This window comes from Cuculus canorus, chromosome 7, assembly GCF_017976375.1.
Source record: "Cuculus canorus isolate bCucCan1 chromosome 7, bCucCan1.pri, whole genome shotgun sequence".
Classification (NCBI taxonomy): Eukaryota; Metazoa; Chordata; class Aves; order Cuculiformes; family Cuculidae; genus Cuculus; species Cuculus canorus.
In genome coordinates, this window is record NC_071407.1 from 21,079,403 (window position 1) to 21,099,699 (window position 20,297).

General features: G+C 43.4%; 1 protein-coding gene across 3 annotated transcripts in view; it reads left to right on the plus strand.

The window, feature by feature from the left end:
• LOC104067984 (tolloid-like protein 2) overlaps window positions 1-20,297 on the plus strand; it is a 92,822-nt gene that overhangs the window by 26,524 nt on the left and 46,001 nt on the right. For all 3 annotated transcript variants that reach the window (XM_054070828.1, XM_054070829.1, XM_054070830.1), the window contains exon 2: window positions 5,938-6,048. In XM_054070828.1, the coding sequence (XP_053926803.1) occupies window positions 5,938-6,048 (111 nt within the window). The remainder of the gene's footprint in view (window positions 1-5,937; window positions 6,049-20,297) is intronic.

The window sequence follows — 20,297 nt, forward strand, 5'->3', positions numbered from 1 at the left end:
ATGTATTGTTCCTTAAAGTTGGTCAACGTGTAGGGTCACGTGTAGGTTCACAGCTTTGGACAAACTCAAGCCCAAAATACTTCTTCATTCCTGTATCATCACCTTCCAGGAAAGGAAATTTATTGAGAATGAATTGGAATTTGTGGCCTAACTTGGTCTCCTGCAGAAAACTTCCCAACGGAGGGTGCTGTGGGCGGCCACTGTGGCTCCAGACATCCTTGCTGTGTGGACAGGTTTACCGCCAGTGCCTTCAAGCCAGCTTGTCCCTAAAGCTGACCAGTGGCAAAATTCTGATCATTGTGACTAAGAACAAAGAAACTGATCCAGATGAAAATGTAATGACCAACTATGGTAGTCTTGATGCTTTTCTTTTACTCGTTACTGCTGCTTGTTTCTCATCCTTCTTTGGCTTGAGTGTTCGGTGCTCAGGATCTGCCCCTATTTCCAGCATGTTCGTTTGGTGTTGTTTTCTCCCTCTTCTTTTACTGGTTTCTGTCTTATTTTGAGGCTTTCCTCTTCCCTCTGACACAGTTGTTACTTTGTCCAGAGGAATGAGTTTTTTCTTCGAGGTATAAATCTTTCTTGGCATGCTTTGGAATACTGTTGTACTGGTTCCTGTGCCAGCAAGCAATTCAGCAACAGCAGCAGACCTGTCTTCCTGCAAAGAAAGAAATATGGAGGTGCTGGGAACAGACTTTGATCTGTTGATTCATTTATTTATTATCAGTCCTAATGAAAGTGTGGCCAGCCCTGAAAATTAAATCTCACAGCGCTCAATCTTTTCAGGTTGGGAAGCATCCGCAAATGCTCAAAAATAACTTGTGTGATTCTGCCAGTGCATGAATATTCATATTATTGTTTTCCAAGAGATGGCATTCGGTATTGCCTAGCAGTGTTTGTGAATGCCCAGCACTCCTTGCCTGTAGATCATATGGCCAAGATGGGACACTGATTTTACCTGTGTACTATTCAAATATGGCTCAATCACCTCTAGAACAAGAGGAGCTGATGCCTTAGGATCTTTCAGTAACACAGACATAGGTGGGTTTAGACATAGCCCCTTGCAAATATGGTTGATCTCATGGGTGGGTTCAGAGCATAACCTTTGCTCAGTGAGCCATGAACAGCCTGTGTGGCTCATCACTTGGGTGATACAGCTGAGTCTACCACCTGGTTTACCTGACAGTGGCATATGTTGGTGCTTACAGAAGTGGAGGTGCCATGGCTAATTGTGCAAGCACATCTTCCTTGGATATTTTGCACTAGCACGTGTAGTCGTGACTCATCCTTGCTTGAGAAGCATCTACACACAGAGGTTGTGATGAATATTAGCAAAAACTGAATTTGAGTTGTGATTATTGATGAAACAAGTCTGAGGCATCTGCTTGGGTTCACGTTGCTATTTGTTTTCTGTGCTTCTTGCTGTACTGCACTCTGAGAAACTTGCTGAGCAAGTGTAACGTCCTTCCTGTAAAACTATGTTAAAACTATGCTGGAAGAATTGAAATGAAATCTGTCAGTTAGAGCCATGCCAGCTGGCTGCAAGTCCATACGAGACCCTGAGCTGCTGACATATGCTAACTTAGCATGTCTCTGACCCTACAGAAAGAGGTTTCCTTCAAGTTAGAGTGCATAGTCTTCAACCTAGGTTCAGATCCCCTTCAGCACCTAATACCTGCCATTTCTTAATCGGAGCTTCAGTTGGTGAAAGAGTCCCGATGTGGAGCGGGATGGGAAGAGCTTTCTTTGCAGACAGGGTACGCCTGTTTCCAAGGCCTCTTTTTCTGTGAATCTTTGTCACAGCTGATACTGATGAGTGCTACAGAGAAAATTGCAGTGGTGTCCTGTAGCATCCAGAGGGTGACTGCTTTGCTGAGCCCTGTCATCAGCATAAATCTGTGGCCTATAATGATGACCTGGTACGGGACTGGGGGCTTTCTGACCAGGGGTTGTGGCAGGCAAATGCATGAAAATTTCACTCCAGCTTAGTGGCAGGTGGCTTGGTTCAAACACAGACATTGGATGGTTTTGGTGGAGTTGTTCTTCTTATGCCAGCTTAAGGGGCTCTCATGTACCTGTGTGAACTTGGTGGTGACTGTGGTGAAGGTGAAGAGTACCCATCCTGTCCCCAGGTATTTGACTTGAAGTGTTAGAGATCAGCCTGTTTTTAACAAATCACAATATTGCATTTCTTTTGAGATATATATTTAGAAACAGTGTTATTCAGTTTTTTAGCTGAATACCAGAAGCTTTTCTTCATGATTTTTTCCCCCTACTTTGTCTTAGGAGGAAAATAAATATAAAAGACAAGAAATTTATTAAAAAAACCTGGATGAAACACGCTTTTCATGGAAAAGGAATATTTTAAATTGTTGTGAACAGTTTTGTTTTGAGATCTCATTAGAGATAGCAAAATTATTTTTCTCTCCTGAAATCTAGTTTTTGCTACTCGGAACTAGGGGAAGGAGAAGACACAAGCGAGGAATGGGAGAAGGGAATTGCTTGAGGATGTTGGGATGGAGGGAAACAAGTTGGAGCTGATTTGCATGGAAGAGAGGTGAAGATTTTATGAAGAAGATGCTTTGGGCCATTGCATTGCTTAAGAGTAGAAGCCTATCAGATATCCCCAAAAAGTTGCTGTGGAAAATGAGGACTGTGAAGGGACCAGCGTGTTTGGACTCGGTGGTTGTGTGTTAAGTACCTGGAAAAACTGTTCAGCCGGTTCTCTGCTTGGGTGTTCTCCTTCCCACTGCCATACCTTCCAGGTGTCGTGGCACCTCTGTGCTCCGAATTCATTGCAGGCATCAAGGGACAAATGTGCTGAAATCAAAGACAACTTGCCAGGCTACTTTTTGCATTTGGTTGTTGGTTTTGTTTCTTAAACACAGTCAACCCTCCCCTTTGCCCCAACAAACTGTCTGGTTGCATATACTGGGATATGGTGAGGTTGAATATTCAAGGTGGCTGGTGCAGGTTAATAGTCCAGCGTGGAAGCAAAATCTCTCATGTTGGTTCCATCAGCCTCAATAAGAATTGTTCTGTTCTTACTGTCCACGGCGATTAATGCATCTTCTTAGAGAAAAGCTGGCACACTGTTTTACCAAGTGTTAAAAGTTTGCACCTGCCTGTACACTGCAGAGCGCTCTGCCAAGAAAAATACTGGTTTCCAAGTTTGTTAGCCTGCTGTTTGGAGATTTTTTTTTGTTTTCTTTTCTTCTTCTTTGGGTTTTTTTTTTTTTTTTTTTTGGAAATCCTCCCACGTTAAATTAAAAAGGAGACCTTGGTAAAGGAAATCAGAAGGGATGCTTTGAGATGCTTCATTTGCCAGCAGTCTCTGAACTTGTGACCCTTTAAAATAAACTACTTGGACTTTCCTGTGGGACGGCTCCCTTGGGGTGGAAGCAAGCGTCTTTCAGACTTGTGTGCCTTTAGGAAGGAGCCTTTGACAGCACAGGAGAAGTTGCAGCGCAGTGTTCTCAGCCGGGACTTCCAGCAAGGAAAGTTGTTCAGCTGGTTTGAGACTGTGATAAATCATGATTCTCCTGGAGCACGTTGGGACTGCAGAGAGCTGGAAATAAATACTAGGGAAATTCAGCTTTTGTAGTGGGCCATCTTTCAGGATGATGTATGGCTTTGTAAGAGAAAGAGATTCCTTTTCTAGGGCTGGGAGAAAACTGCTGCCTTCCATTGGAAGGAAAATGTAACAATTATGTTGATGTAAATCCATGCTGCAGGCTTCCCTAGAAAGTTGGCTTTGGCATGGGCTGCCTTAGCCAGGGAAACAAACTGTGTAGTACTAATGGAAAAGAGCCAGTGAGAGCCCAGGGTGGTGGCATTTAGTTTGGGGCTGAAATGGAGGGATAGCTTTGGCAGGAGGGTAGGGAATGGATGTCTAGTTGGCTAGTATAATAGTGACTTAACAAATGCGGCTGAGGAGGGTATCAGGTGGCATAGGATGCTGTTTGTATCTCTGTCCCTTCACTGCTCTACTGTCCTGAGCAAATGATTTCTCTGCATGGATAAAATGTCTTTTCTCCAAACTGCACTCACAAGAACTATACGTCTCTGCTTTCTTCCACTGGCCACTCACAGTCACCTTGGGATGTCTGGCCATGCTAGTAGACTTGTAGCTGGTGGGGATCTGGCATTCTTTTAGGTTCTTCTGTGTTTGCTGTGAGGGCTTGGATTGCCAAGAAACTGGGGAGAACCTGAGTTCTGTGTTTGTGTAGCAAACAGAGGCTCTGTTATAATTGATTTTACTGTATATGGATTTGTCTCCACTATGCTCTCTTCTGGAGCTGTTGACGTATTTCTTTTGGTAGCAGTCTTAAGGAGCCCAAACCAAAAAGCCAGAGCCAGCCTTCTTGGCAGCTGTCTCTCATTCCTCTGCTGTGGTTGGGTAACCAAGGGGGAGACATCTGTGTTCCAGCGAAAGAGGAAAGCATCAGAGTCCCCCTCCGCTCATGCCAGGACTTTGCTTCTCGTAGCAGCTCTTGGCTGGGGAAGTTTGTGGTAGCTGGGATGTGCCCAGTAGCAGGCAAAGACTTATTGGCTTTTCTTTGTCCCAGAACAGCGACATTGGCAAATACTGTTGTACTGACTGAGATGCTGAGATGCACAATAAAGGAGGCAAGTGCTGCATCAGAACCATGCCATATTGTATCAGAAAAAACTCTCTGAGTTAACATTTCATAATTCAGTTACCAGAGATCTGATTGCAGGTTTCTGATATTCAGGCAAAGGTCCATATTTCATTTGGTTTTGGCAGTAAAAATGAGATGATAAGTAAAACCCATTTTCAGGCTTTCTCAGGCCTAACATTTCGATCAGTGATGTTGCTAGTGTCGCAATGGGATGCTTTTTCTTGCTGAGTAATGTAAATGTTGTTAACCTAACAAGAGATGAAAAAATTATTCCAGCAGATCTAATCGCTGTTGCAGACACTCAATATTGTTCCCTGTTTGAGTTCTCTTGAACTGTTCTACGAATGAATATACTCTTTTTTTAATTGTTTTTCAATTTTTCATCAACCTACGCAGACTTCTTATATGAGTTTTAACAGCTCTGTAGTCTGTTATCTCTGAAAAATCTGTTCGACTTGGACAACTGCTTCATCACCTGTGTTTATTTTGTTCAAATTCCCCAGATGGTAACAATTCACTGCAGCATCACCTGGGTCAGGATGCTCACAGAGTATCATTATTTCCTCTCAAATGATTTCCAGTCTGATTCTCTGAGCCGTGAATGTTGAGGTATCAGTTTGTTTACTTTATTTTCATGGCTTCTGGCTGAAACTCAAGGATTTTTAGAAAAATAAAAGCTCTGCAAAATTAAATCTGTGTAACTGATACACAAAGGGACAAATAACTGGTGTTTCTCCACTGAAGTGGAAACAGTAGGCTGGCTGTCAGCTTGGATTTAGACCAATGCAGTGTGTCTGAGTGCTAACCGTGTTTATAGGGTCCTGCAGGCTGGCAACTGTAGCTTTTAGATGTACTCTGCCGAGGTTGCGTGCTTCACTGCTGTCCTGTCTTATGAAAATTGTTATCTTGGGGATGGTGCAGGTGCAACATCTCAGCTGGGATCTGAGCTGCACCTTAGCTAGCTCCTTCACACTAACTTGGGAAATGCCAGTGATTGTCACTCATATAGATTTTAATGAAGAGCGAACACCACCACCTTAGCGCCAGAGCTATGACAATGAGTAACACAAGGCATCCCATCTCCTTTTGGTGGAATCTGCACAGTGGCTTATTTTAAAAGCTGTCACCTGACCTGCACCAATATCCACTCTGTCTGTACTTTTGAAACTGCTACTCTGTACTCCTTTTCTGTTCCATTGAGTAATAGTCTTTTAGGCGCAATAGGGACTACGCACCGAACGGTATTTTCCTTCCAAAATAAGAACTTGACTAATTGCAGTTTGTTTCTCTCCAGCTGCCTTTTGGGGAGATATCGCTTTAGATGAAGATGATCTGAAGCTGTTTCAAATAAACGGAACTGTTGACTTAACAAAGCACTCAGGTGGCAACGCAAGACACACTTCAGGTAAGGGCAGCCTGGGGGCTGCACTGCCTTCTTTCCCCTGGTTTTATCCTTTGGAGAAAGGAGTTCCCTCTCACTTGTGATGCCTGTTCCCACAGCCAAAGAGGCGCATGCAGAGCTTAGTTATGGGACTGATGATGGGATCCAACTCCAAGCTTTGCTAAATAACAACTGAGTTGTATTTAATGTAGCCAATCCCATCTTGTCTGAGGGAGAAGATTTTCAAATTTATGGCAGTGGTCTCTTTCCACGAGTAACTGTCTTTCTGCTTATTTGGAAAGAAAGACTCTTACTCTCCTCCCCCGTTTTCTCTGCAATCTATGATCTTAATGAAATAATACTTGGGTTTTTTTTTCAGCAGTCTGTCTAGGTAAAACCCACTGCAGTCTTGCGTACAGACTACCCTTGAAGCGATGCTATAATCGAAGGAGGTTAACAATTGTGTTGCTTTTCTGTAAGGACAATAGATGGGGTAACACATCCTTACATTGCTGCCCCTGCAGAGCATTTATGTATGCTCAGTCTTGTGCCAGACCAGAGCTGTTTCTTGACTCAGTAGCTCTGACTGGACTCCAGCTCTAACAGTCTCTGAAGCACCTGCAACTGGTTTGGAGGGCTTGAAGGCTCTCTGCAGTATTGTTGCTTCACTTTATGCTGGCAAGGGTGAAATTGTTGGAAGTCTGAGCTCTGAGATATACCAGAAGAACTGGAGACAGAGCAGGTTGGGACAAACTTCTTTTCTCTCTCTGCTGATACACTGTTAGGTTAGCAAGTAGGATGAAAGGTTTGGTAGAGACAGAAATCACTGACATCACGTGTTGACCTGTCAGGAGTGGCTGAGGGAACTGGAACTGTTCAGTCATGGAGAAAAGGAGGCTGAGGATAGACCTTATCCCTTTCTACACCTACCTGAAAGGAGGTTATGGTGAGGTGGGTGTTGGTCTCTTCTCCCAAGTAACGATTGACAGACTGAGCGGAAATGGCCTCAAGTTGCATTAGGGGAGGTTTAGACTGGATATTAGGAAATACTTCTTTACTGAAAAAGTGGTCAAGCATTAGAACAAGCTGTTCAGGGAAATGGTGGAGTCATCATCCCTGAAGGTGTTTAAAAAAAAAAAATGTGTACATGGCTCTTCAGGACATGGTTTAGTAGGCACAATAATGTTGGGCTGACAGTTGGACTGGATGATCTGGGAGGTCTTTTCCAACCTTAATGATTCTATGATTCTGTGATTCTATGATGTTGAGGTAGTTGATTAAACTCATGCAGATGCTGAAATTCTGGGTAGAGGAGGGGTGTCTAATTCTTTAGATTATGGATTGCTCCCTGGAAATGCAATTATCCAGGACTGTTGTTTCATTTATCCTGTTCATGTCACATTTTGGGCTGTAGCACATTCTCAGGTGACTGGTAATTAGGGGTAGGCTGTCTTCAGAGCAGAAGGTACATCAGAAAATGAGGACTAAGTAAGTGGAACAGGCAGTGTTCATCTCTTCCACATCCTTTTGTCTGCTCCTGAAGTTAAATGAGAAGATTGCTGGGGAATCAAAGCCAGAAAGTATTTGCCTGTATTAGTTTGCGATGATGGCCTTTTCAGTTGTCATATCTAGCACATTTGTTTTGCTCAGCACTGGTGGCAGACCCACACCATCTGGAAAATAAACTGAATTTTATAACCCACATCTGTATCATGTAATGCAGATGCTGATCTCTTACACTCATGCCTCATGTTATGTGATTGGGGACTAGTCTTTCCCTGGCAAAGCTGTTGCGTCATAAAATGCTTTGCATTCGGTGAATGGTGATGTTACATCATTCACTTGGTCCAGTCCTCATCTTCAGCAGGCTTCAGTTGTCCCCCTGTCTTCCCACCCCTGAAAGCGCAAGCCGATAAATGGGCAGCCCCTCTGACTGTTATGCTTTCTGTGGAGTACACACAGAGGGATTTCTGTGCTAACCTGTCTCTCCACAGGGGCAGGAAGGGCTGATTTCTCATGGTGCTTATTTGACACTCATGTGAATTGTATGAGGGCGGTCTACTTCGGCATGGTGGGGATTGGGACCCTTTCTTCCCTGGGACAAAATCCTGTGCTCTGCTTTTTTATTTCCAGTGGAAAGAATGCAACCTCTGTACAGAAACAGCCTAAGACCTTTTATGAATAGGACCTCTTGAATTTATAACATTTCAGTGTTTCCTTAAAGCTGTTAATCAGATTAGTTGTATAGTGGAGGAAGTACTTAATACGTATATACAGACACACAGGCTCTTCGTATTTGGGAGCTACAGTGCTGAACACACTATTAGGCCAGAAATTCTTCTTCCTCTGTGTTGTTTCCTTGTTCCCAGAAAATGCTGTTTGGCTGGGAGAAGAGGTGAAAATTGTGCCGTTTGACACTGTTGGGCTGTTTATAGGCATATACTCTGCTAGCTTGTGTGGAGCAGCTGCAGCTGTCAGGCTCTGGAGGAAGAATGAGGTTTCCATGTTCTTAAGGGTGATGGGACATGGTTCTCCACTGGATCTAACTGGTGATGATCCGTTTTAGTGAAAACTCTACCTTGGGTTGTAAAGGCTGAGACTGATGTTTAAAGCTTTCCCATTTCAGCCTCTCCTCTTCATCTTCTTCCATTATCCTGTCTAGAAAGATAGCTATACCCTCTTCTAGGTCCCTGAGAGAGGGGCAGGGAATCTGATCTGAGGACAGCCTGGATTCTGCCACAGATGTCTGTGCTGAGCTTAATTTCACAGCATGTATACGCACCAGGCTTGGTTTTCTGCATTAATTTCCTACTTGTAGAAACTCCATGGTTGCTGTTTGGATCCTCAGGATTTATGAGCTTGCTTGGGAGTGGGATGGGTTTTATTTTGCTGAATTGGCAGAATTCTTGGTTTGGCTTCTGAGAGAATGGAATGCCTTAAAGTTCAGTGTTTCCAAGCATTTTCTCAGATTAGAGACAGTGTTTCATTCCCAAGTAGTTTTGTCTTCCTAGTAAAGTCAGGGTCATGGTTCCTTCCCTCTGTGGGACACTGCCTCAGATCTCTGTGGCTCATGTGGAATTCACACATAAGAGTAGCTGTCTTCTTGGTACCCACCTTGGTACCTTGCTTCAGAGCTTCAGCAACGATGTCCCTCTGGCTTTGTCTGGATGTCTCTTTGTGATGCGCCTAGATTATTTTGTGAGTGGTGACATACAGGGAATTGGCTTTTCACAGGGAATTGGATCTCATGTATTATATACTTAAAGGCTTCTGTAGTGTGGAATAATGAACTGGTAGTCATTCATGTGAGCGGTCTCCTTTGCTCCAAAGGAGGTTCCTTTCCAAGAATTTGTCAGGGAGAACACAGGTTGAGCAGCTGAAAACTGCTGAAGGCTTTGCAATAACATCTTGTGTGCAAACATCATTCTTCGGTATGCTCAGTGGGTTTTTCTTCAGACCTTGTTGAAGGAAAGACAGGCATGATGGTGGCCCACAGCTAAGTGTAACCCATTTAATACAAGCAGATTTTAGGTGTCTGCATGTTGATCTGTGTTGACTTGGTTAAAATTCTGAGCTGTGGATTAGTACAAATCATTTGCAAACAGTGCAGACTAACTCTGAGTGAAAGCCAGAAGATGTACTAAGAAGGCTCAGCACTACCAGCTAGTTAATTTCTCATCTCGCCTCTTTCAGGATTTTCGTGAAGATTTATCCCAAAGGGCTTTCCTCCAAACCTGTTTTAAATAATTCCAGCAATATGACATCTGTGCTCCTTTCCACAGGTCTCTTAACCTCAGCTCTGCTTTACCTGAAGCTTATTTTTAATCTCATCAGAGATCTGGTAAAAAAACTGTTTGAAGTTACACAATTTGACCTTTCTTTAAGTTGAGATAATTTTTTTATAATTTTCTAAACCAGGAAAAAACGTGTTTGTTTTTCCCCCACCATTAGCTGTTCTCCTTTGAACTTAGGTCCTAAGCTCAGAGAATTGCTTGTGTTACTTTTGTTTGCTGCCTCTTGTATTGTTGGAGATTCTGCAGGCCAAATTATGCCTTCCACGTCAACCATTCATCCTGCTATTACCATCTGTAATGCCACGTTAAACATCTGCCAAACAGGAAATTTCCTCCCCCTTAAAAATGTTTTGCAGCTAGATGGGAGGTAAAAACAGTAAAGGATGTTGTTAAAAATTGAAGTTTTTACTTTGCGTTTAAATATTTTAAATTAGCTACCTCTGTCTCTATGTATTTGTGATATAAATTTTAGATATTATGTTTACTGTGAAAATCAGTTATTCTCATGCAGTGATGTTGAAATGGATATGCTTAGGATCTGACCCCGCAGAGATATAGTAATGGTTCAAAACATAATTAAATGGATCCGGTAGCTGGAGATCTGCCAGTGAGCACTATCCTCTGCAAGCCCATGCTTCACCACCTCCTAATCACTTTGATGAAAGATTTTTTTTTCAGAGCTTACAGTTTTGAAAGGTTTCTCATCGATACTTTTTTTTTTCCAGCTTTAGTGAAAATATCTACTTTTACTATATATTTTTAGTCTAAAATTAACATGAGACAAAGCTTTTAAGATTCCTGTGCTGCTGAGAACCCTCAGATGGCCTTGAAATGTGAGGAAACAAGAAAGTACAAAGGCAGGCTGCATGGTGTCACTTCTCTTTTGGACCCAAGTGAGTCCACTGGTGCAAGGTGATTGTGCTTGCTTTATCTTTTTATTTGCTGAAGTGTTTGCCACAGAGGAAAAGGACTTCTTTTTTTTTTTTCTCTCTCTCTCTCTCTTTTCTTTTTTTTTTTTTTTTTTTTTTTTGCCATGCCCATGGGAAGGATGTGCCTATTTAATCCTGACAGGTTTAATTTAAATCTTTTCAGGCAGCTTTAGAGATTAAGAGGACTTTTCTGATTTATTACCTCTTTTCCTGATTTTTTTTTTATCGTGGAGGCAGTTTCTAGTCCTGAAAGGCACCTCTGTGAGTAAGAAAGGCAAGTTTATCTCTTCTGGGTTAGGCACCAGCAGATCAGGAGACACAGGAATCTGGCTGCCCTCACTGATGCCATGCTGTGCTGGAGTTGCTGTTGAAGGCACTGACTCTGCATCCCACTGCCGCCAAAGAAGCTTTTCAAAGAACAGTCAAAACAGGTTTTCTTTGCCTCTGATCCTGAGAAGTTTTTAGGCTCATGGCTTGAGGGCCTTGTTGCAGCATTCACACTGCCTCAAATCAGCGGCAGGAAGGATATACAAAGCATCTTTGCTGCCTAGGGTAATACTTCAGATAACAATGCAGCTGGGACAGGCAGGTTTGATCCCAGGATTTCTACTGAAATCAGAGGGGAAACACGCTGCTCAAATAGCTGCAGGCTCTGGCAGCAAATTCATGCACGTTGTTCTTCTCTGGCAAATGAGACAGTGAGGAGTTCTGCATTAATCTTCTTTTGATAAGAGCAGGGAGTTGGTGTGTTGGCATATGTCAGCTTTGCTGTTCTTGAGTATGCTGTGAAAGTGCAGGCAGCTGCTCCACTGCTTCACCAGATCTGCAGCAGGCTTTCACCTGCAGCAGGCTGCTTTGCTTTTCCTTGTTTTGGGATGCCTGTGGTCACCTTGTTTCATGGGACTCTTCCTGTTTCAGGACTGTGTCATAGCTTTTTTTTTTCCTAATAGCATGACAACACAGGAATCCCAGATTTAAATGTTCTGTGCGTAAAGTGCTTTGGGGTATGGAGGCTAATCTTGAGGAAATCTGGAAGGGAGCAGAAGAATGTGCAGTCCTGTATGAGCGCATGCCTGAAAGTCTGTATGGTACAGGGAAGTTGACCACGGTGATTTTCAAGTTACATAGCAGCTTTTTATTAATGTGTATTGGGCTGTAGGCCCCTGAAACATGTTTCACTCTTCTCTGATTACATTCCTGAGGCAAGCGGTTGATACCCATGTGAGCTGGGCTTCCTTGTGGGACTCCCATAAGAGCTGTACTGGTTGGCCTCAGGCTGGAGAATGAGACTTCTCTTCCACTGGAATGCTTAAGGTGCTGGAAGCAGTCACAAGCAGAGTTTCTGCTGCTTCACAATGCTCAGTCTAGGGGCTATGGCCGGTGGAAGTGCTGCACATTACTTCCAGGTCCTCTTTGATTATACTGATGTGTTCCTAGTGAAATTTAAATTAGTACAAAATGCAGTTCCACAAAAATGCAGGGATTTTGGACCATGACTAACTGAGATTCAAGGGAAGATCTGATAGATGGAATTGAAGGAACGATGGTTAAATTCGGCTGACTTGGCACATGCATGCCAAGCTTGGAGTTGCTTTTTTATTGCAACTCATGTTTGGTGCTCTGCTGTAGTGGCAGTTGGTTCAGGGTAGAAGGGGTGGACTTAAGCTTTGCTGGATTCAGGGCTGCCTGGGGCCCAAGCTTTAATTCGTTTAGGTTTAGAGCATATCTATGGATTGTGCTAACTTAATCTGAGCTGTGTTGGTCATAACTGGCCAGGAGCAATGCAAATAACTATATACGTGCTGTAACATAATCCACAGCTGTGGACTTTCTACAGGGGTCTACTCTTCCACTGGGAAATCTTTAGTGAAGGTTGCTTCCTCTTATGTGGGTAGAGGGACGTCTTTGTTCCAAGAGACCTGTCTGAGGGCTCTGTCCATCTGTTTGTGTACCTCATTTCAGTTTTCCACAACACGTGACATGCTCTCTAGGGATGTCTCTTTGCAGTCCATGCAGCTCTTAACAGGAAGAGGAGCCTCAGCACACACTGCAGAAAGGTAGGTGTCAAATGCCTGATACTTGTCTTGATGCTGAGGTTTGTTTAGCCGTGTGAAGTGATTTTCCTAGGGCTAGCCTCAATGTTTACCTTTTTGAGTCCATTCAGTCAGAGATTTTACCAGAGCAGACAACCATGAAATTAATTTCTTGTAGTTCTGTAGTTTGCTAAGGCAAGGCAGCAGCTCCCCTTTGGAAGAGTTGGATAAGACCTCGAGGGCTGAGAGTGCTCTGCTTCATACTGCTTTTCTGAGTCAACCACTTTCCCAGTTCCACATTTCTGTGCAATAAGCCAGCGATCTCTTTGCAGAAAAGCAGATACTGTGTTTTTAACTTCCATCCCGGTCTTTCAATCTTATTACAACCTTCTCTGACGTGCCTAATTTTCTCCAGCATAAAGATAATTACTTAGAAGGACCATGACCCTTGGTTGTTGTAGATGAACCTTCAATAATAATTCCCCCCACAGTTAAGACTCTCCTTCTAGCAAGTGCTAATCTTTAGGGTTGTTATTTTCACTCCAAATGCTTTTCTTTTTTGATTCCTGAGTGCCACCTTGAAGTTGTCTTTGGAAAATGATGAGAGGTATTTTTCATTCTCATTGCTGGTCTTAGGGATGCACTTTTACTACTCACAGGAACAGAGTCTGCCAGTCTTGTGCCTGATTGGAGAAGGGTTGATCAAGTCGAGGCATCAAAGTGTGAGAGGTATATATGTGCAAAGAGGACAGACCTTCCTTGCAACATTGGAGAAGCAGCCCTGAGTCAGGACAGTGAGGCTGTCAGGAGCAGGGAAGTTGGGCAGCGAGGTGCTGTTCGTGGTGTGCCTGAGTAGCAACAAGAGTTGCTAGAGCCTTTACTCCTGTCCCACCAAAAAGTGTGCAGACTCTGATTTTCTTTGGACTGGGGTCTTTCCGGTATGACACTGCTTCAAAACCAGTTTGGGCAGTGAGACTTGCAGTGTTCCTTCGCAGAGTGGGTGGGCTGTGGTGTTCCAAACTTGGCTTGAGACAAGTAGAGAAATGCTTCACTCACCTCAAAAGAAATAAAGTCTTTCTTCTTTCCCCTTTGCTTGTGATAAAGGTTCTGTAGGGCAGGGCATAGAGAATCCCAAGCAACAGGTGAAGATTCCATCTGGCCCTTGCTAGAGCACAGCCTGAGTGACGCAGCGCTACTACTTGCTCTCTGTTCCTCGTGGAGTAAGGTGGAATTTTTAATCTTGTCTAGGTTCCTGATGGCAGCTAGTCATATGCACCACAAAATTTGTTTTGTAAATGCACTGTTCCCTGAAATCAAGTTTTCTGGATGATGGCCTCCTGTCTGTCAAAATAAGTGGTTTTATTTCTGCTGTGCAGCCAACGTTCAGTCTTACAGAGTTTTTCTTCTAGTGATTTTATGAGCTCTGCAATATTGCTCAACTTAATCCACACAAGCAGTACAGCTTTCTCCGTTGAAACAAAAATCCCCAGCCATTTCAAACTCTGCCACTTATTCTTTCTTAGTGGAAACTTTGGTTGTGTTTATCCTGTGAGTCCAATTCATGTGCTTCTTTCAGACATGAGCCAGGAAGGCAGTAACTCCATATCACTCCTGTCAAATGCTGTACATAAGAAAGTAATCTGCTTGGATTTTGTTAATGAGCAATTGACTTTAAGTACCCAAAGACACCTGCAGAAACTATATGTGTTGATGCCATGATTGAAGGTGCTTCCAAGCAGCCTGTTTCTATAGTTCCTTCCTATTCAACGTGGTACCACCATCAGCTTTGGGCATAGCTGCAGCAGTGTTGCCGTGCTTCGCTTTGTCTTGGCTTCCAGCCGTACTGCTTTCCCCATCCCCTAAGTTCACTCTTGGGCACATCTCAAGCACCTGGAAGTTGATGGTAGGTGGCATTATTGTTATACCCTGTAAGGATCTGGGATAATCACTATGTAGAGCATTTATAACATCTGATTTCTGTTTGCAACTGTCTTGCTCTTGATTGGTCTTAATTAAATTTTCTTTTGCTCTTGTCTTCAGCTGGTGTCACACACTAGGAGGCTGTTCCTTTTACTCTTGCCAGGAGAGTCTGAATAGTCTTTTGTGTTTAAGTGGAGGTTATTAAATAGCTTTATATTAATTAACTGTGATGCTGGGGAAATGTACTTGAGAATATTGGCTTATCCATATGGAAATTACATTGGAAATTAAATCCATTACCCTAATTGTAAAATTTGACAGTGCTTAGCCAATAACTGTGGAATTGCCTAAATCATGCATTTGTTTCAGAGCTGGGCAAATGCCTATTTTCCTTGGATACTTGCTCAAATAAAAAATTGAAAAATTTGCCTCAGCTACATAGGCTGCCTTGTCATTTCCAAGGGTGTTTTAGAAAATGGATTTAGAGGCAGAAACAGTCAGTGAAAGAGTACAGTCTAAAAAGCTCTGAGAGCAGTCATTGCAGGATGGTCGCTTTGCGAGGCTGGCTTGGCTGCCTTGACCCTCAGGCTCTCCCCTTTCAAGTAGGGATGTTGCTGTGCCCACAAAATAGAAGTTGCTTACCCCATTCAGCAAAATAGCTGGCAGATCCAAGAAACAATCAGTAGCCAAAATGGCTTGATGGATAATAGCAAACACAAAATAAATTAGAAGAAGTTGTAAACTGCTCGTGGTTGATTGTGAACAGAAAGGGGTTACATTTGTGGAATAAATGCGTTCACTTCGAGCTGCTTGTTCAGGCCTAATTTGAAAGAAGGCTGGTGCTTGTAGCTGCAGTGCACAAAAACCCTTCGCTGTGGCTCCCCTTTTCAAATGGCAAGGACAAAGTATTTATTCAGCTGTCAAGTGGGGAAAGAAAGCAAATTAGTTTTAGGCTGAAACGCTGGTCTGTGTTTGCTGCTGTAGTTCTGAGGCCAGATGGTGACTTGGACAGCCCTGGGGAATGGGTAACAAGTTTCTCTGGGGCAAAGATCAGAGGCAAAAGGAAATATTCAGCTTATCTTGCTGTTTCACTTCCTAGAGCTGTCCCACAAAAAGCTAGTGTAAGTTGCATAAAGCCGTGTCAGGGGTGTGGATTAGCTGCTCTTCTTTTGGAGCTGAAGGTGTCGCTGAACCCTGGAGTTAGTTTGTGACAGAGAGTGGATTTGAGACCTGACCTCCCCAACGGACTGCAGCTGTCCCTGGGATGGATGGGACAATTTCTCTGCCAGCAACACTCAGCGGGCAGCGCACTGGAGTGAAGAGAGCTCCTCTGTCGCTTATCACCCCAACTCCCTCGGCTTCTTTAACGACTGTGAATTTTTCGGGTATCTATTTCACTAAGGAGCTGGGACCTTGGGGCTGGAGATGAACTAAGACTACCAAAAAGTGGCAATGTTTGGCTTGCACTCCCAAAGCTTTTTAAGCCCTATTTGTCCTTCTGCCTCAGTACTGGCTCATGCCTCAGTTTCCCTGCTGTTGGCAATCAGTTTGGGGTGTCCTTTAAATGAGCTGGGGTGGAGCTTGTAGGTAACCAGGCACATGGGATGTCTCTGCTATATCTATTTAGTGTGCTCAACTCCAAGGTGCTTCTCCAAGAAACTTCAGGATTGGGAGCTGAATATCTGTGCAAGAAAGCAAGCTGGAAGAAAAGTCTCTGTGCTGACACCACATGCGCTCCATGGAAGGAGTTTTAATTGCATTCAAATGTAATTTATCTTCCAGTGTAGTGTTTTCATTTTGAGTTAATTTTTATCCAGTATAAACAAGGTAGGGGGGAAAACAAAAGGATTAGGAAGGCTGAGTGGGGGGGAGCGGTCTGGTCAGGTTGTGGAGAGCCCTGGGCTCTGACTGGGAGCACACAGCTGGAGTGGGGCAGGGGGGATGCCACAAGGCAGTGAGCTGTGTGTTGCTGTGCCTGAAGGGGCCCAGAGCAGAGTGAGGCTGAAGCCCTTAGACTGTGCAGGTCAGAGGGAAAGGGATATTAGCAGGGGGGTGGGAAGGAGGGTGTGTACTGCCTGCTAGAAAAGTAATGGGCAAACCCAAGCCAGCTCTTACAGTTTTGTTATCACCTGTGAATTCACTTCGGTTTTTCTTTTCTTTCAGAAATGGAAAAGGAGGAGGACTATTGAGGGGTTAAGTTGAGGGGTGTGATGGAGAGGCAGACACCTGCTAATAATAGATCTTGATCTATCTGATAGGGAATCTAGTAACATGCAAAGGCAGTTGGTGCTGCATGTTACTGCTTTGATGATGTGCTATGAGTGGAAAAGTGGCACACTGTGTGTGCGGAGGTGGCCATACAGCAGATGTGCTCATGGCCGAAGTACTTGTGTACTCATTTTAGTTTAATTTTTGCTTGTGTCAGTAAAAGAACTGTAAGCCAGGGACTTCCAGGACTCTTTGTCACTGGAAGAAATTGGTGACATGACACAGGTTGCAGTTGACTTTTTGATTTCTTTTCTCTGTCATCTGCCTGTCTTTTTATCCTAGGGAAAAGACTTTCTAAAGCCTGCAGGAAAATGCCCCTTCCAGTCTTCTCAGTCCTTCTTGTCTCTAGAGAGCATTGCTTTCTTAAGCATTGGCTCTTGGTTGAAAGGTTGGTAGAGAGGTTGGGTCAGTTTGTCCCATTTTTTTGCAGTGCCTTCTTTAAAAGGAAGATCCACTAGAGCATAAAGTGTTGCTGCCATTTCCAGAACAGCAGGGGGTGCCCAGGGAAAACATAGGCTATTGAATCATAGAATCACTAAGTTGGAAAGGACCCACTGGGTCATCGAGTCCAACCATTCCTAACAATCCCTAAACCATGCCCCTCAGCACCTAATCCTCCCGTCCTTTAAACACCTCCAGGGAAGGTGACTCAACCACCTCCCTGGACAGCCTCTGCCAGTGCCCGGTGACCCTTTCTGTGAAAAATTTTTTCCTAACGTCCAGCCTGAGAAGAATTCTGGGCCAGTGCTGCCTACACTTCTGCTCTGCCTGCTGTGCCACTCTAAACATGGATGGCCAGCAGAAGGGCTTGGTGCATTACGTGCTTTGCTGCTCGTGTTTGTGGCAGCCCTGCATTTGCTTAGCTGTGTTAGCTTTTCTCTTCTCATGAATTTCCCTGGGAGGCTGATATCTTCACCCTGCACGAGCATTTGCAGAGCTGATGTTTAGATGACACATCTGCTTGTCAAGCCTCTGGACCCTGGGACTCTCCTGAATTATTGCAGCTAGTCAGCTTACTCTGAATATGAAAAGCAGTTTCCTGTAGGGAATTTGGGGTTCAGAATTCTTCTCTTCCTTAATTTATTTTTCTTTAAGTAAATTGAGGGAACTTCAGCCATTCCACTGACAGGAAATGCTGAAGGATCTATCTGAAGTAATTTGCTCAGATCTCCAGGGTCCTGGGATTTATGAAAGATTTTTGCTATAGACTCTACACCAGCTCTGGGAAACATCTGTTCCACATTCTGAATGCATTTTCCCAACAGAGCTTGTTTTAATAAAATCATCACTTTCTCTGTGGTTAGAAAATGCAGTGTGATAAAGCATTTCTTTTCTACGCTAAAATGTTGTTGACCAGTGGTTAATGAGGAAGTTAAAAAGCAGCATATAACATCCAGTTTGACTTATCCTATTCCTCCCGAAGCTTATGTAATAGTCATAATATGACAGAATTTACTAGAACTGAAGCTCTGAACAGTGATGACTGTTTAACATTACCTGCGCTTCTTGGTTTTGTTGATGCTTCGTGGTAGCCTCTGTTTGAAATCCAGTTTCTAAGCTGTGCCATGTGACTAGCATATGTATTAAATGAGAGTATGAAGGCGGTGTGTTTTAAGGCACGAGAAGGGAAGATGAAATTGTTAATGATTTTTAATGTGTTTTATCACACTTCCCCCCAGGTTATGTCCCAGCTTTGAAATGGCCTTTCTTCCACATTAAGGTAGGACAAGAAGAAATGGCCCCGAGTTGCACCAGGAGAGGTTTAGATTGGATATTAGAAAAAAATTCTTTACCAAAGGAATGGCCAAGCATTGGAACAGCCTGCACAGGGAAGTGATGGATTCTCCTTCCCTGGAGGTTTTCAAAAAACCTGTAGACATGACACTTCAGGACTTGGTTTAGGAGGCATGGTGGTATTGGGCTGACAGTTAGACTGGATGATCTTATAGGACTTTTCCAACCTTGATGATACTATGATTCTATGACTTAAGACATCAGAAAAAGTCCTGCTGAGATTCAATCCACCTGAGACCAAATCTTTATGTCTACTTAGTGGAGCAGTAACACTGGAATAGTCCGACAGAGAAGTACAACTTCAGGGATGTGTTAAGGGGCAACAGGACCTGCACGTTCCCTGAAACCTATGTGCAGTTGTTTCCAGATGGAAAGTGCATTTCTTGGCTTCCTTATTTATTGATTATTGCATGTTAATTACTTATCTGTGTTTTACTAGTATTCTGCATTAGCCTCCTCTTGGGAGGAATCAGAAGACAGGTCTAAATGACTGTCAGGTCACTTTAATCTTTGGGATATACTGAGATATTGTAAGGGTAGGAAATATCTAAAAGCTCAGGTAAATGAGAACAGGATCTTCCAAAATTCTTATGTATGATTCAAAAACACCCTTGTGGAAGAGAAAGGAATGGGTCTTCTCTGTCTGTACTAGTAAGATTAGCAGTGTTTTAAAATATCCGGTATATCTGTCCACCCATATCTGGCCTTTGTGTAGTGCTCTCCCTTTTCATCAGCTACAATGAGGCAAAATATGCAAAGATGTTGTAGATTTCATTAGTCACACTAGTTTATTCAGACGTCTCCTTTGCATAAGAAACCAAGGCTTGCACTGATCTCTGGGAAAGAATGTGCTCACAGCTTGGAAAAGCGGTCTGCGCAAATGACACTGCAGCACAGCAGAGGTCAGCAGCTTGGGTGCAGGAAAGGGGGCCCGGCTGTAGGGTTTGGTGCCATCATTTGCAATTCAATCCCATACAGTAACCTCTTAGGAGAACAATTCATTAAATACAGAGTTGTTCTTTTTTCCTAATTCACCATATAATTCACCTCCCAAGTTCAATTAAGAAGCAATCTGTTTGTGACTGGAAGCAAGCTGCATTTATATAGAAATACGAAATTATCCTTTGCCTCAGCAAAGACCACATGCGTTAATAATTCTGGTTATGGCTGGTTGGGGTTTACTTTAAATAGAATGGGGTATTGTGTGAAGAATAGCATACTTGGGGAGGATGAGAAGTCCTGGGGATGTAAAATTTAACTGAGGAGAGTAACTTTCTTGAGCTTGGGCTTAAGGAAGTGATGAGGACTGGGCATGAAAGAAAACAAAGGGAAATCTTAGGATGGGACATTGAGGCTGGAAAAGAGCGATAGAGTTCAGAGCAATCCATCTTGTTGAATCAGGCTTGTTTCTATTCACACATCTAGTGGCTTTTGTCCAGTCAAGCTCTGGTAAATTATGGCACTTCCTTTGGGAGACAATCCCCTGATTTAGTGCGTCTCTTGGACTAGGAAGCTTTAACCTATGATCAGCTGAA